At 32.3% G+C, this 17,405-nt stretch overlaps 1 protein-coding gene across 21 annotated transcripts in view; it reads right to left on the bottom strand.

The window, feature by feature from the left end:
* The window catches only part of LOC139497102 (transmembrane and coiled-coil domains protein 1-like), a 66,512-nt gene that overhangs the window by 7,500 nt on the left and 41,607 nt on the right, over positions 1 to 17,405 (bottom strand). For 7 of the 21 annotated variants that reach the window (XM_071285167.1, XM_071285176.1, XM_071285179.1 and 4 more), the window contains 9 exons: positions 10,199 to 10,400; positions 9,018 to 9,195; positions 7,562 to 7,787; positions 6,818 to 6,850; positions 4,616 to 4,695; positions 3,499 to 3,580; positions 1,590 to 1,815; positions 936 to 1,067; positions 326 to 415 (listed from right to left, as the gene is read on the bottom strand). In XM_071285167.1, the coding sequence (XP_071141268.1) occupies positions 326 to 415; positions 936 to 1,067; positions 1,590 to 1,815; positions 3,499 to 3,580; positions 4,616 to 4,695; positions 6,818 to 6,850; positions 7,562 to 7,787; positions 9,018 to 9,195; positions 10,199 to 10,400 (1,249 nt within the window). Of the gene's footprint in view, positions 1 to 325; positions 416 to 935; positions 1,068 to 1,589; positions 1,816 to 3,498; positions 3,581 to 4,615; positions 4,696 to 6,817; positions 6,851 to 7,208; positions 7,254 to 7,561; positions 7,788 to 9,017; positions 9,196 to 10,198; positions 10,401 to 17,405 lie in introns of all 21 variants that reach the window. The other 14 variants (XM_071285169.1, XM_071285160.1, XM_071285170.1 and 11 more) reach the window with 3 other exon arrangements.

Raw genomic sequence — 17,405 nt, 5'->3', positions numbered from 1 at the left:
GTTTCAAGTTGATTGGACTTCCAACTTTATCAAAAACTACCTCGACCAAAAACTTTAACCAAAACTTTAACTTGAAGAGGGACAGACAGACGGACGAACGAACGGACGCACAGACCAGAAAACATAATGGCCATAAATGGGGCATAAAAATCATACATTTTATGTTGATCTTTAGCCATATGTACATGTTATAAGATCAACTGTTACCGCAATATATTTTTTGAGTCTTACCACTCTACAACTTGTTTTCAATTGTAATCATTCTGTCAAAGAATTCGGTAATATCACTGGTTCTCTCCAGTGACAATCTCTATGTATAACATACCCTTGTGGTACAGTTCTCTAACATGTCATGTATATCGCTGGTCCTCTCGTCAAGTCTGTATTCTGTTTTCTCCTCCATACCAGTTATATCCTGTTCAAGAAAGAAGAAAAATAACATTAGAAACTACAATTGATGCCGTGTCATGTTGCCTGCAAAATATTTATCAGTAAAATATAAAATACAATAGAAAATAAATTGAGAATGTGTCCCCAAGGACACAGATGATGCCCCCACTTGCATAAAGCATTATAAAGGGACATGACTCAAGAACTATAAAAGTGATGCTACAAAAATTTGTAATTGATCAGAGATTTGTGGTAATAAGTATTGCGTACAGGTCTCATAATATAAGGTTAGGACAAACTTAAGTTACAGAACAGGAACTAAATTTTTTAATTTATAAATAGCCATAATTTGATAATGATTAAAGTGACGCCACCAAATTTCAACTTACCTGAAGCCTGTTATCAAATTTCAAGAGATTTTATTTATAGTGTCTAAAGAAAAATGTGACTTATTACATAAATGGCCACTATGTGTTAGAAAACATCTAACGGGAGGCCTACAGACATACAAGGGTAAAACAGTAGAGACCCTTCCCCCCTCTTACCTGTCGTAGATTCTGTATTTCATGTTGCTGTAGTTCTGTCATGTCATTAATCTGTACTTCTAATCTTTCTACCCGGTAACGTTCTTCTTCTAATAAGGTTTTTAACATAGCTATATCACTCTGGGCAGTAATCTGAAAACAGAAAGTACACCTATATCAAACCTTAGTCACTCTACATAGCACCTCTTCTAATACCATTATAAATTTTATAATGGTATTAGTATAAATATAATATAAATATAAAAGTGAAGAAATTTGGTTTGATTGCCAAGGAGACAGCTATCCATCAGGGAATCTTTCCACAAAAAATGGTACAACTAAAATTGATTTGAATTTTACTTAAAATTTCCGTCTTTAAACTATGATTTCTATTTGTAAGATTTTTTGTGAAATGAGTCTCAGAGGTCAAGACATTGATGTAAGCAATTCCCTTTTCAGAATCTAATGCATTCTGAGTAATATTTCCAAAAGGGTACACCAAAACGTTGTGATTGGTTTAAAACGTAATGAGAAATTGAAATTCAACCAATAATGTAACATTATTTTCATTTTGGTTTATGCACAATGAGATAGTTCTTTAGACATGTTAGATTTTGAAAAGGTGAATTGTTTGATAGATTCCTGAATGACCTTGCTGATAAGAATCAGTCATACCTTATAAGTTTCAAACTCATCAGACAATTGTTGTACAGATTCCTGAATGATCTTGTTGGCCTCATGTGATTTCTGTAGTTCCTGGATGATTGGTTCTAGATTTATTGACTGCTGTATAACAGGAAGTTGTTGTGATGTATGCTGGGAGGCTGACTGTGGACTATTGTGATACAAGCCTACGGATCCTGATGTCACGCTGGAGTTATCATCGTCCGAAAATTTGAAACTAGAAAAAAAATAATAGTTTTACTAGTTACACTCTATAAAGCATGATTTCATTTTGTTAGTTTGTTTTTATAATTTTTTACGTTATTTCGAAAAGACAGAAAAAATATAAGTCATTCCTTATAACTTAATTCTAAATTCTGTTTCAAGCCAGAGAAAATCGTGAAAAATGTTGATGACGTGACGATCACATGACAAAATTATGTCTTTGAGCTAATAGACAAAACACTGTCAGCCAATCAGAATTATTTCCTATTATTGTTTTTTTTCCATAATCAAGCCAGAATTCTAATAATTTTACATAGGGATAGTTATTATTTCACCAATGCAATATATGTAGATGTATATATATATTTTTAGAAGTGCTGATATTTTTTCATTTGTGATGCTAAAGGGCCCCACATGTAGATCTGGATTTGCTAACCACTTTCTAAATACCCAAGATTACCTATTTGACTTATGAGTAATGATTTTTTTTAACTGTCTTTCACTTCTTTTCAAAAACAGTTAACTGTAGCAGACACAGCATTTTACAAGTGTTCAACATTCTTTGCAAAATAAATTATGGCGAATTTTTTCAAGGTGTTTTTTTTCCATATTGAAATTAATACTAAACTACCTAAGGATTTGATATCCCATTTTTGCAACAAATTAAATCTGGAGATAATCAAAGTGTTTCAAAGTTGAGAATATGTTTTATTCCTACAATTCCCGACCATGTCTGGCTATGTCAAAATTTCCAACCATTGTGTATGCACGTATTACATATCATCAGCATGCATGATACAGACAGAAAGCAGACGACATCAGACTCAGTCTCATTTGTAATTTAGAATTTGATGTGACTGTCATACAAGTGAGTGGTTTAGCTAGCTATAAAACCAGGTTCAATCCACAATTTTCTACATAAGAAAATGTCTGTACCAAGTCAGGAATATGACAGTTGTTATCCACTCGTTTGATGTGTTTCGAGTTTTTGATTTTGCCATTTGATTAGGGACTTTCTGTTTTGAATTTTCCTGGTGGTTCAGTATTTTCGTGATTCTACTTTGTACTTATAAGTGTATGTTTTTATATATATGTATGTGTGTATGTTGTGTGTGTTTTGATGTGAGTGTTATAAAGATGACATCAGCAGTCACAAACTTGAACTCACACCTAGCTAAAACTCTGTTGATTAAGGGAATGAGTGTGTGTATGTGTGTGCTAAAAAGATTTAAAAAAAAACACAAGACAAAATCCAACTCATTTGTACTCATAGCCAGTAAAATGTATTGGTTATGGATGTAAAGGTGTGTATGTGAAAAAAAGACAGCAGTTAACAGCAGACAAGTACTTGTACTAACACCTAGCTTAGGTAAGCAGTCTGTTGAATAGGAGTGTAAGTGTGTGTATGTCTGTTGGTTGCATCTGTATGTATGTATGAGTATTGCAAGTGTGCATGCTGTGTGTGTTTATTGTGTGTTTATTGTGTGTTTTTGTTGTGTATGCAATACAAACAGCAAGCAGTTGTCTCAAAGGCAATCATACCACATCTTCTTTTTTATATGTACCTGTAAGCATAACTAGCTGGCAGTGTTTATTGCATGTGTATGTATGTATGTATGTATGTTGCATGCATGCATGTTGTGTCTGTGTGTGTATATGTGTTACAGACAGAAAGCAGACGCCAGCAGACACGTACTTGTACTCATACCTAGCTGGTAATGTACTGGTCTGATTTTTTATCTCCCCTTCTGGAATACTCGTGTCTTCTATCGATGTCTCTGTAATATCAATTATATTTTAACAATTACTACACAAACATTTTTTCTTAATTTACCTGCAACTTATTCAAAATCCTAAACAAGTGCTTTCAAGGTTAAAAAACTTAAGACTGATCGTAAGTATACAGAATTGTACATGACCTACGATCAGTTTTTGAAAACAATGACTCCATGCCTTCAAAACATAGCAAAAGTTTAAACCTTTTGTGTATGTTAAAAAACTTTCCAAGGCAGATTTTTTACATAAACTAGTGAATGTAGATCTTAATTAATATATTATGGAACATAAAATTGAGATTGGAAACAAGGAATTGTCAAAGAGACAACAACCTAACCAAAGAGCAGAAAACAGTCCTACAAGCTATTTTCCAAGATACTTTGGAGCATGTTTTGATTTCCCCATTTACATACTGACAATGATAAATCTGTCTAAAACATTTGGGAACAAAAGAAAATCTGCAATTTTTCCACTTGTAAAGGGGCATAATTTTAGAACAGTAAAAGTGATGCCACTGAAATTCAAACTTTATTTGTGTTTTCTGCTTATCAGCATTGTATATAAGATTGATAACATTTGATTAAGGACAAGTTTTAAAAGTTAGAGAATGGAAACAGAATTTAGCAATTTTTCCATTTGCAAAGGGATATAACTCTAGAACCTTAAAAAGTGACGCTACCATAATTCAAACTTGATCTGTGTTTTGTGGTAATAAGCACTGTGCATAATTTTCATAACATTTTGTTGAGGTAAAGTAAAGTTAAGGAATGGAAACCAAATTGGGGACGTACAAACGTACAGACTTACAGACAGACAAGGGTAAACCTAGATGCATTAAAGCAGAGGCATAAAAATGTATATATAATGCATAAACTCTTAAATTATGCACCTTCATTAAAATTTTGAGGACCATAGAAACAGATGTAAAGGTCACATGACAATATTTTGACTATGGACTTAAAAACTTTCATCCAATCAGAAGACATGTGACATCCAAAACTAAATTATATACATGTAACACGAGCCTTAATACTTACTCAGTTGGCTGATATTATCAGCACTTCCAAATTTATTCTTTATCAAATGAGCTAACTGGCTTGGTTTGGCCTTTATATGACTGAAAATTTAAATTAGATAAATATTAGCATATCGTATTAGCACCATACATTTATAATTCAAAGCTATGTACGATCAAATTTTGTGGAATAGATTTTCAAATCATCATCTTTTTTTTGTCATGGTGTAGTTATATTCTTAACATATTTTAACTATATCCCTTATTGAATCATGCATTATTTGTGGAAAGTTTGTTTTTTTTTCATCTTTTTTCTTTGACCATCATGTTTTGTTGTCTTTTGTTGGCTTATGGGAGGGGAAGAAATGGGGTAACTAAGGAGTGGTTCATCCAGAATTCCAGAGAAAATTATGTGTCCAAAACCGAACTCCTGTGTTTTTTTCCTGTACCGCAATATTATTTATTCCTGAATAGCAAAATTCCTACTGAAATAACTGGCTATTTCCAAATTTCCATGAATTAAACTGCTAAATCCCCAATTACCTAGAAGGATCCTTTGGCTATTTTTGTAGCTTTCCTTGGTTCTTTTAACTTATTTCACAAAATTTCAGACAAAACGGCACATTTTTGGAAGAATGTGATTTCTAAAGAATGTGATCTAAAGCCAGAAATATTTCCCAAATTAAAAATACTAATTAAGTCTATACAGAAATATTCAAGAAAAGAATGAGAATTGGAAAAAAATAATTTGATCTCCCGCAACCAAAATCCTCCTCACAAATTACTTTCAAGACAAAAGGGGAACATTCTTTTGAAATTTGATATGCAAACTTTAAATTTTATTTTCAAGCCTCCAACTCCTTTCTTTAATAACTCTTATTTACAAACTATTAAAATTACATAATATCAACCAGTTAGCAATGGTTAGATCAATAACTGTATATTTATATAGATATCTAACCATCAGCTTGACATTCCACTGATATGAAAAATATCCACCTGAGATAATATTTCATTAAATAGACAACCTCCCACAATGTCAATAGAATGCAATGTATAACATTGATTTAAACTGTACAACATGCACATGGACTTATCAGAGGGTCTGGGAGGGGTTGACAGAATAATGAATTTGGCAGAAAAAAAGAACTAGAAAGGGAAAATATATAAATATTTGAGAAAAGAATGCTGAATTACAGAAAAGAGAATAATGAGCTAAATAAATAAAGGATACAGGAAAAAATGGTCAAACAATTTAAACTAACTAAGAAACAAACGACGCCCCCTTTCTAACCCCATCCAGATCCTCTTCTAACAAATTTCTCATTACTTTGTAGTATTAAGCTGTCATATTACATTTTGTCTGTTTAAATAATACTGGAGTATAAATTCAATAAATGATAAATAGCATTAATGGCAATACACTTCCTGAACTGTTCCATTGGAAACTTCTGATCATATTGATACATAAAGAGTATTATTGGTAAAATTGGATGATAAATGAGAAAATGACTTTTTCCCGGCTGTTAGGACAGAGAACATCAATAGAACATACGTTTATATGATAAATATATATGTACATATATATTATAGTTAATATAATTTATTTAACCTTATTCATTTATTGACTTCAGAAACTGAGATACTAAAGTTAAAATTGTGATCCGACACTTGAAGATGGTAGGATTGTTTTTGGGACCCTGGAATTTGGCTTTTATTATTGAGGAAATTTGGGATTGTCACTTTTCATGATCCATGAAAGAATGCCATATTTTTCAGTAATTCTGGATTTAGCTTGATTTTTCTGGGAATTCAAGACAACCTCCCCCAGTCTTCAACACATTTTTTTTGGGGGGGGGGGAATCAATTGTGTTGTTTTCTGTACACAACCAAATCAACAGAAAACAGTCAATTATTTCAATCTAACAGTACCTACAGTAATCTTTATTTTACTTTTTGAACCTGCTCTTACTTGACAGAGTAACAGGATATCCAACCACAGAGAGGGTTACCTGTCTAAAAATTATGTACTCCAGAATCAAAGGTCAGTTATTAGAAAGTAGTCTGTTTCAAATATAGATTAATAAGCCCTCTTCCCAAACAGAATATAAATAATTAGTGCTACTGAGATGCTTTGAATAAATTTGACAAAACCGTTTACACAAACATTCCACCAATTTTAAAGAGTTATGTCCCTTACAATCTAACTATATTTAATACTTACTCTTTAGCACCTTTGATATTTCCAACAACACCCCTGAAAAATACATAGATAAAATATTTAATGATGGGTCTATTAATACAGTGTCTTCAATTATTTTTTTGTGGGTACCAATTTTACATGAATAGCGGAAACTAGGATTTTCATGGTTTTATCTGCCACTCATTTAACATTTAAATTCATGGTTCGTCGGTACCCAGGAAATCCACGAAAATTAGTACCCAATGAATAATAATGAATCCACATTATAGAAAATCTTAATTTAAAAAGAATTTTTAGTGTGTTCGTCCATGCTTGTATTTGTTTCAACATAATGACTTTTAATAAAGGATGTCGTTCAAGTATGTAATATTTCTATGATATTATATACAATCCTATTTATTTATATACTTACCCAGAAAACCCTGTAATACCATCAACAATATTTGCACCAACTCCCCTACAAACATAGAAAATAAACAGTAAAGGTGAAAATCGTCAATATTGCAATTGACCTCCATTTCGTCTTCAGTGACAACATATTATATTTTGACATGTTTGCAAGCTTTATTGGAAACTGTTGGCAGCAGCCTATCTGCCCCACCTTACTTTAATAGTAAACTTGGTTAAAAATCACAAGTTTGAGGTCATATATCCTTCAGACAGTAATACTGTGATTAAAATTTCACTCCTTATGTTTTATAAGGTTAAATAGCATGCAATACAATATTATCTTAACCTTGTTCAGCATCTAGTACAAATACTTACTTAAAGCCTTGACCCAAGTCCCGTAACCGCTCTCTAGCCTGTTTATGCCCAGTAAATCCATATGTATCTAAGTCATTCATTCGTTTATGATAATTTTCTACTTTTTTAGTCAAAGCACTAATAGTTTGTGTTGATTTCTGATTTTTCTTTTCAAATATTGTCTTTATTCTTTGTAGTTGTTGTTTGTCAGCGTTTGACGCTAGTCGTAAATATTCATTCACATGTTCTGAAAAATAAACAGATTATTAATATTTTTCTATATAGCTATTTAGAGGTTGTTTCATCTATATATAACAAGATCCATATTTATCATAAGGTTATATCCTAACTATACGACTGCCTATCGTTCTTTTATTTTTAAGCCATGTTTTCTTTGACTGTCCATAGTGTAGTGTTAAAACACTAATTCTCTGAGATGTGTTTTAATTGATTCTTGTCTCTGATGAATGATTTTTAATTATCAATTATTTTTAGGGCTTTCACCTACACATACCTTCAAATAGTTCGTTCATGTAAATTTAACCTGTTGACATAATTTGTAATGCATTTTTTTAACAAGAGTGCACATGCTGAAGTGTCTCGCCTTCTTTACTAATCATTGATATTATGTTGATAGTCCTAAATATAAAGCTTTATTACAACTGTCACATAAACATAATTAACCAAGAAAACTAAACATTGACCAATGAACCATGAAAATTAGGTCAAGGTCAAATAAAACATGCATGACAGACAGATATATCATAAAAAATTTCCATACACTAAATATATTGAACCTATTGCAATTAGTATAAGAAAAAAAGACCAAAACTCAAAAAACTTAACTTTGACTACTGAACCATGAAAATGAGGTCAAGGTCAGATAACACCAGCCAGCTAGACATGTACACCTTTCATCATTCCATACACCAAATATGATAGACCATAAGCATACAGTATAAGAATAACAGACCAAAACACAAATTATAACTTATGTTTAACTATAACCACTAAACCATGAAAAAGAGGTCAAGGTCAGATGACACCTGCCAGTTGGACATGTACAAGTTAGTCCTTCCATACACCGAATATACTAGACCTATTGCTTAATGTATCTGAGATATGGACTTGACCAACAAAACTTAACCTTGGTTTCCTGTATGAATGGTTTTACAATACATGCAGTAGTCATTTTTAATGCCTTTTAAAGCCTGCTGTTTCGTGAGAGCCAAGACTCCCTGCCAAGTTTTGACCTATAACTTTACTTTTTACACATTAAGACTTTGATGGAGAGTTGTCTTATTGTCACTCATACCACATCTTCTTATTTCTTATAAATACTCTGCAATCTGTGTAACTACTGCAAATTCAGAAATATTTGCAAAATTATTTTTCTCTCACCTGTTTGTTTAATTGCTAATGTAAATTGCTAACCAAAATTGTATTTTTCAGAGTATCAAAAAGATGATTTTTTTACCTTCTTTGACAGCTTGTTCTCCTTTGATGTTTTCCATTGTTTTATTGATCTTAGTCTGTAGGTTCTCCTTGGCATGTTTTGTCCTCTCCACATCAGAGATAGAACACTCTGTCTGTCCATCAATTTCATCAAGGGCACCTTCTCCACTGCTACCATTGTCCCTGCTACTCACTTCCTCCTGTAACAAACATTATCATTGGTTACTAAATATGTAACATACATTGTGATTGGTTGTTCAATAAGTGAATGGTAACTGAATATGTAATGAACATTGTTACCAATTTGTGAGTACAATTCAAGATGACCACATGTTAAAAATTAAATCCTTTGCTGAGTGCAGCCTGATACGACTGCAGGGATCAAACCCTTAACAGTTAGGGCAAGTTTGGACATAATATAGGTTTCTGACACAAAATAAATGAGGTCAAAGATCATAGAAATTTGAAATATTGTCAGATATAATCAATGTTTAATGAAAAAAAATTAAATAAAAAAAAATGTCTGGAAATTTGAAAATTGCTCGTTTTTGTCCCTTTTTTGCACCTAATTCCTGAAAGTTTTGGGCAATTACCCCCAAACTCAATCTAAAACCTCCTTTTGAAATATGAAACCTTGTGTTACACTTTCAGAGAGATCCATACATTTACATACAAGTTATTGTCAAGAAACTACAAAAATGCTTATTTTGGCCCCTTTTCCCTAAACTGTAGATACTAAGTTGAACCCCCAAATCAACCCCTACCTTCCATTGTATGTACTATTTTTAAAGGTCACAGTCAACAGGAGGATATAGTAACTCTATATACACACTATATATCCTAAATCTGAACTGTCTTTCTTCTGCGATTAGTGCCGTTTTTTAATTCTTTGAATCAAACTTAGGCTGTAATTTTTCTTGTTTGCATTGTTTTACATTTGTCATTTCAGGGTCTATTATAGTGCGGAATGGCTGTTACTCATGGTTGAAGGTCATATGCTGACCAAATGTTCTGTGTCATTTGGTCTTTTGTGGAGACTTTTCTCAATAGCAATCATACCACATCTTCTTATTTTTATATCAAGACATCTTGCAAGTGAGGCAAGAGCAATATCTACAAAAAAGATAAAAATGAGAGAATAAATCCACCAAGTATCCACAGTTATATTATAAAATATCATCATGATCATAACAAAAAACTCACACTTTCTAAATCCTCTGTACTCCTATGGACCATTTCATCTGAAGGTGCTGTGACCGATAATGTCGTTAAATTAGTCTTGGGTGTTGTACCGACATTGTCAGGTGATGTCTGTCGTTTCTTGGCAAGATTGGGACTTTTTGGTGTTGTACTTTTCTTTGTCAAAGCTTTTAGTGCAGGGATTTTACTGGCGTCTGACTTTTTCCTGAAATAGAAAAAGCATTCATTACAAAAGAGATTGGTTAAACCTACCATAATATTCTCACAACTATTAAGTAAATCAATGGAAGGGTTGATCCCTATGACTAACAATCATTTTTTTTTAAAATGTAAAAAGCATTAGCATCAGTCACAGTTAATACTTAAGTATTCCGACTCAATTTCTGAAGTTATATCACCGTGTGTCACTACTACTACAGTTACCCTCTAAGTTTTGCAAGATGACACAAAATAAATTTGACAATATTATTTGACTGGTAAATCTTTTCAGTTGGGGTCTGTCTAATAATTCCTGCATCAATGGTAAGTTTGCACATAATTTAAATCACAATTTTTACAAACAATTTGAACAAATTTGTGAAATAAGAGAAAAATATAAGAGTGGTGAATTTTTCAATGATGACAGCATGTATTTTATGTACAAAATTTATGGTGAAATATTATCACATTTAAGCAGCTAATCATGCACTTACTGCCGTAAACTAAGAACAGAATTGCCACAGTAAGGAAGTGTGATTCTTAAGTGCTTCTCAAATACTGCACTAGTACAAATATAGAGTTCTAAACTTGGTTTATTTGTCAGCAAAATAAAAATTAAACAGAATATATAAATATGAAATGGCAAATTGAATAATAAGGGTTTTGTTTTCTCAGGCTGTTCAACACAATGCTCTAAGCTATAAAAGTCTCAAAATAAATAAAATGAGCAAATTGTCCATACGTCATTGTTACAGAAATTCCATAAATTAAAAAAAATATGTCTTGCCAACAAAACAAACTCTTTTATTAAGGAATCCATAGATTGACGAATAATTAAACAGACCAAAACCTATAATAATTGTTCCCATTGATGTTACTGTGTTATACAATTAAATAAATAATCACTTCTGGGATTATAACAGTCATTAGTATTTAATAGATCAGTACTACGTCCCACTTTACAGTAACGTCATTGCCAAGGTTTTATTGTTTGTTGGAATCAATGAAAGTATATATCTGGAGCATATTACAATGTATTAGCTGCTTTTGTAATCTTATCTTGTCAAGAAATTTTTAAATTCTTCATTTAAATTACTCTTTAATGAAGCCAATTTTGAAAATTACATTACACAACCTTCATTATGTTTGCAGAATATTTCTATTCAATAAATTTTTCAAATATAAAAATAAGATGATGTGGTACCATTGCCAAACTAATTTAAACTAGTTCTCCATACTTGCTTCTCATTTTAGTTTGGTTGTTTGCCTATATGTCGAGCGACATATAAAAAACCAAACTAAAATGAGGAGCAAGTGCGTAAAACTCATTTTTTATCGTACTTTACTAATGAGACAACTTGTCACCAGAGACCACCAAATAACATAGAAGAGTTAATCATTTAAGATCTGAACACAACCTTCAACAATGAGCAAAACCCATATGGAATATAAAACTTTATACAAAAGACCTTGAAATGACAAATGTTAAAGAACAATTCAAACAAGGAAAATTATGGCCTGACTTCTATACAAAACAATAAATGAAGAACAAATATAACAAACAGGAACTGAAAACTATTATTAAATGTTTATGGTTATGGTTTTGACATTTGACATGGAATTTTCTAAAGGTTTTTGAATGACATACATGTGAAAAGGAAAGACATTTGGGTTTTCACAAAACTTGGTGTTCCTCTTTTAGTTTTGATATGTTAGCATATATACTTGTTTTAATAATTTTTAAGAGATTTCTACAATATGTAAACATTGAAGGATGGCTTGAAGCTCTCTGAGAACTATCTAATTTGAGATAGAGACTGTAATCCTTATGTTCAAGATCCTACTTGTATGACTGTCTCTGGAATATGATATACAGCAACAAATGTATATTCCCCATAATATGAGCTGTGTAGGAGAGAAATTGATGTTAGGCAAATGAATATCAATTTATCTGTTAATCTATTTCAGGTTGAAAATAAACTCTATGGAAAGGGTGTAACTGTTTGAAAAGTGAGTTATTATAAGAACCCTTCAAAACAAACCAAAATTCATCTTTTATTTCTTATTTGAAAGTTCCAATATCCATCAGTCTTATCTACAAGTACATTTCTATTCTAAATTTTAACATGTATACATGCACTTATATGAGTTCAGTTTCTATCCAATTTAAACACAGCTCATATCTGTCATGATTCAGGAAATGTTAAGAATGAAAAAAAAAACCAGACTTATATAAGCTGGTATCAACAGTCAAACTATATATATATCGTTAGATGGACCAATATCTATACTATTAAACGAGAAGACCTCATTTTGTGTGTCGCTTCCCTTCCTTCCATAAAAAATTAATCATCATGCCTCTGTGTCCTATAGGTAACATGCATAGTTGCATTTGTCATCCTTTCTTATGATTATTCAGATTGAGTTATTTTGGGAGAAAAACGACAAAATAGGTGTCCGGATATTGTTTCGGTCATTAGACTGACTTTTAGTCATAGATGAGACTTCCGGTTTTAAACATGCACAAGAACAACCAATCGTATGATAGATTACAAAAATGAAAAATAATCCAATCAGAGCGTTCTCCATATCATGGTTTTTAGATCACAAGAACCACAACTATTATACGTCCTGAGAGACAATTATTTTTCACGTTTATCCACATGTAAACTACGATTATGCTTAGCTATAATATATAGAGACTCTCTGTATTCTGTCTACTGTTTTCTTTGAAATATTTAGTATCTAAGGGGTCATATCAATTGCATATATATTGAAATAAGTAAAATATGTAGAAACGAGAATGTGTCCATAGTATACGGATGCCACATCGGCACTATCATATTCTATGTTCAGTGGACCGTGAAGTGGGGTAAAAATCTTTAATTTTGCATTAAAATTAGAAAGATCATAATTATCATAGGGAACATATTTACACTTAGTTTCGAGTTGATTGAACTTCAACTTCATCAAAAACTACCTCAACAAAAACATTAACCTGAAGCTAGACAGATGGACAGACGGACGAACGAACTAGAAAAACATAATGCCCACAAATGGGGCATAACAAATTATTGTTGAAAGTGTAAGTAGTGATTTGGCCAAAATGAAAGTAGGGTAGAGGGAGGCAGGACTTTTTCGGGACGTCGGGATCGGGTGTTTTTAAGCTCGGGATTTCCGGATTGATCCTTACAGGCCTAGGATGCCTGTAAATTCAAATTCTACCATTGACATGTTAATAGGGCTCTCAAAAGGAAAAGCACTGATGGATAGTCCTAGAAGCATATTTTATTAGATAAATAATGGTCTATAAGCAGTTTCATTTATTTCATGTTCGAAGCGGTGCAAATTTTTAATTTAATTGGACTTTTACCAAAAAATGCATTATGTACATGTAGCAAAGGGGAAGAATAAGTGTGGTATAAGGCCTGAAACACGAAAATAAAAGAATTTAACAGAAAGGAAACAAATAACGGACTTTGGAAAAACGGGAGAGGGCTTTTGATACCTAATATGAAATTCTCCAGACATAATATATTTTACAAAAATTCATCCTACAACAGTTTACAAGCTGTTTATGCCCGAGATTTTGCGTGTGTGTTCTAGTCACATTTAAACCCCTTAGATTGAAATTACTTCAATTTAGAAAAAAATAACCATTATTTAACAGAAAAACAATTTATTTTCTAGAATCATATGTAACAAGAAGTAATTGTAACAGGATGCTGTTACGAAGTCTCCCAAACAAAGCTCTCATATTAATTTGACTTGTTTAATTGTCCTATACAAGAATATATATGGTTTAGGGGTGGGGATCTTGACCGTTTACAAGTTTTCAAACAAGAGTGGGTGGGGTGACCCCCTAGGGACTTCCCTTTTATTTCATTTCATTTATTTTAGTGTCCCCTACAAGAATATATATGGTTTAGGGGTGGGGATCTGGACCGTTTACAAGATAATAGAACATTCTCAAATTGAGCGGGGTAGGGGTAACCCCCATGGACTCTTCCTATATTTCAGTTGTTGTGTTTTATTGTTCCATACAAGAATATACATGGTTTAGGGGTGGGGATATGGACCGTTTACAAGTTTTCAAACACGGGGGGGTGGGGTGACCCCCAAGGGACTTCCTTTTAATTTCTTTTCATTAGTTTTACTGTCCCCTACAAGAATATATATGGTTTAGGGGTGGGGATCTGGACCGTTTACAAGATAATTTCACATTCTCAAATTGAATGGGGTGGGGGTGACCCCCAGGGACTTCCCTTTAATTTCATTCGATTTGTTTTATTGTCCCCTACAAGAATATATATGGTTTAGGGGTGGGGTCGACCCCCAGGGACTTCTCTTTTACATCATTAAATTTGTTTTATCGTCCCATTCAAGAATATACATGGTTTAGGGGTGGGGATTTAGACCCTTTACAAGATAATAGCATATTCTCAAATTTAAGGGGGTGGGGATGAACCCCTAGAGATTCCCCCTTTAATTCAGGTGATTTGTTTTATTGTCACTTGATCATTTTCGAAGACTGTGTGTGTTTATCACTTAAAGTTTTCAAGTTATATTCATTTGAAAATTTTCAAAAATAAAATCCCATAGGGTTCTATAGTAAACCCCTCCCTTCTTTCAGCCCCCCAAAATACCCCTTAATAGACCCCAATGCACAAACGAACGATTGATGGCTCACCTAGACATGTTAGTCTAACATTTTATGAAATCCTAAGTAAATCTGACGAGTGGTTTTGGAGAAACGCTGCGGACAAGTTCATATTTTAAAGTGGCAGAAAAAGAAAAAGAACTAGATTTGCCATTGCAAGCAATAGCGGATGGCACCCTTCCCCTATTGCCAGGTGAGCGGCAGCCATTTTGAAAATTCCAAAGTCAAAGATTGCATCTACAGATGTGTATTAACATTGTTGTAACGTTTCATTAATTTTGGAGCATTTTGAAATTTTTGAAGTTTTTGCTATTTCCATGGTAACGGGTACCATTTCTAAAATTCCAAAGACAGGTGCCACTTTGGGACATGCCATGTTACATATCTATAAAGTTTCATTGGGATTGATGCTATATTCTTCAAGAAAATGCATCTTTAATGTATTTTCCCATAGGGCCTATGTTAAACTTTCGCCCCGTTTCCATGACAATGGCGGCCATTTTGGAATTTTCTTATATTGTCACAACATCTAGGCATACCAAGGAACATTACCACTAAGTTTCATCCAGGTAGGTCTTATAATGAAAGATTTAAAATTTGCATTTTTTTTCACATTTGATCAGTTTCCATGGCAACGGCGGCCATTTTTTACCATTCCAATGTCTCTTGCACAACTTAACATGGCGGTTCATATTATGGTATAGTTCCATCAACATTGGTCTGACCAATTCTGAGAAATAGTATGGACAAAATGTGTGGAAGAATAAAAATAATAATAATAAAAAGAAAAAAAAGAAACGAACAATAACAAGATGTCACCCCAACTCCGTTGAGGGTGCCATAAAAAGAAAAAGAAGAATAATAAAAATAATAAGAACTGAGCAAAAACAATAAGTCTCCAAACTTTGTTTGGGAGACTTAAAAATGAAATTCCCCTATAATATTTCCTCTGTAACTGTAACACTATTTTGAACTATACACTTCATTTGCACTCTGATGGATAAATCATTGTCTTATTCATGGTAATCATATCAAATGCTTTATTTTTATATATTATCAAGCATGATATGAATTCAATTAATAGTCAATTATTATAATTTCATAAAAAATATTGAAAATTTGTCTTGAATCTTACGACTAGTATTGTAACAGCTGCTTGCTAATTCAATTCACAATTACATATTATGTTTATTTACATAAATATTTCTCTCAAGGGAGATCCACTTCATTTAAACTCTGGTGGATAGAAGATGTTTCGGTGGCAATCTCCTTATAAATTTTAAATGATATATATATTTTCCTACCTATGTAAAACTCACGAAAAATATATATCCTCAATACACGAAAAATATATCCTCAAAACTGACCGAACTCATAGTACAATAGACTATTATAAGACATTCAGAGTAACTTCCAGAGGACATTGATATAGTATATGTGTGTACAGTATAAAGAAAAACAATATCATCAAAACACGACAGAATATAATATGACTATCATGACTATAGATACTCTGAATGATGAACTAATCCTAAGCACATTGATCATTTGATAGAGGTATAATGTACGTACAATATAACGAAAAGCTGTATTAGCAAAACACAGCAGAATATAATATTATGACTATTACACTCAGTCAATAACTTCTAAGGAAGTTGATATAAGTATATGTATGACCAGTATAACGAAAATCTGTATCATCAAAACACAGCAGAATACACAGTACAATAGACTGTAAATACTAAGAATAATATCCTCTAGATTGTAAGTATATGTGTACTATTGTATAGTACATTAGGATGTTAGTGTATTAAATACAATTATCTATGATAGGCACAGCTGACATTAGTGAAGTACTTGATCAACACAGAATCTGATATGATAACCAAGTTATTTTCATTCATAAAAATATCTCATTGTTGTTGATGTTATTGGATAATTTACCATGTTTACCTACACAAAAGTACAATTACAGAATCAACCTGTGATTTAGAATCAAATCAGGAAAATCATTAATTGGAAGCTGCAATCAAAAACAGGTTGATCTTCCTCATTTGCATTGACTTCTACAGTTAATGTTTAAACTGTAACCTCATATTAATATATCCTTTGACCTTGAACTTTGACCACTTATGTTGAAATAAAAACCTGTTTCATTTTTCCATAATTACATATAAAAGCTGATTATTTTTTATATATTGTAATAGGCTTGATAGAGACTTTGTGCTTCCAAATGATAACAAGCCTTTAATGACGCACTGTGTAACACGTGTTTGACCTTTGACTTGTAGAAATTTTTTTACATTTGATATTGACTTAGGACATTTGAAATACAGTACATCGTAACAGAGC

This window comes from Mytilus edulis, chromosome 12 (assembly GCF_963676685.1).
Source record: "Mytilus edulis chromosome 12, xbMytEdul2.2, whole genome shotgun sequence".
Lineage (NCBI taxonomy): Eukaryota > Metazoa > Mollusca > Bivalvia > Mytilida > Mytilidae > Mytilus > Mytilus edulis.
Note: the sequence above shows the minus strand (reverse complement) of the source record. Positions and strands in the feature narration are given on the sequence as shown.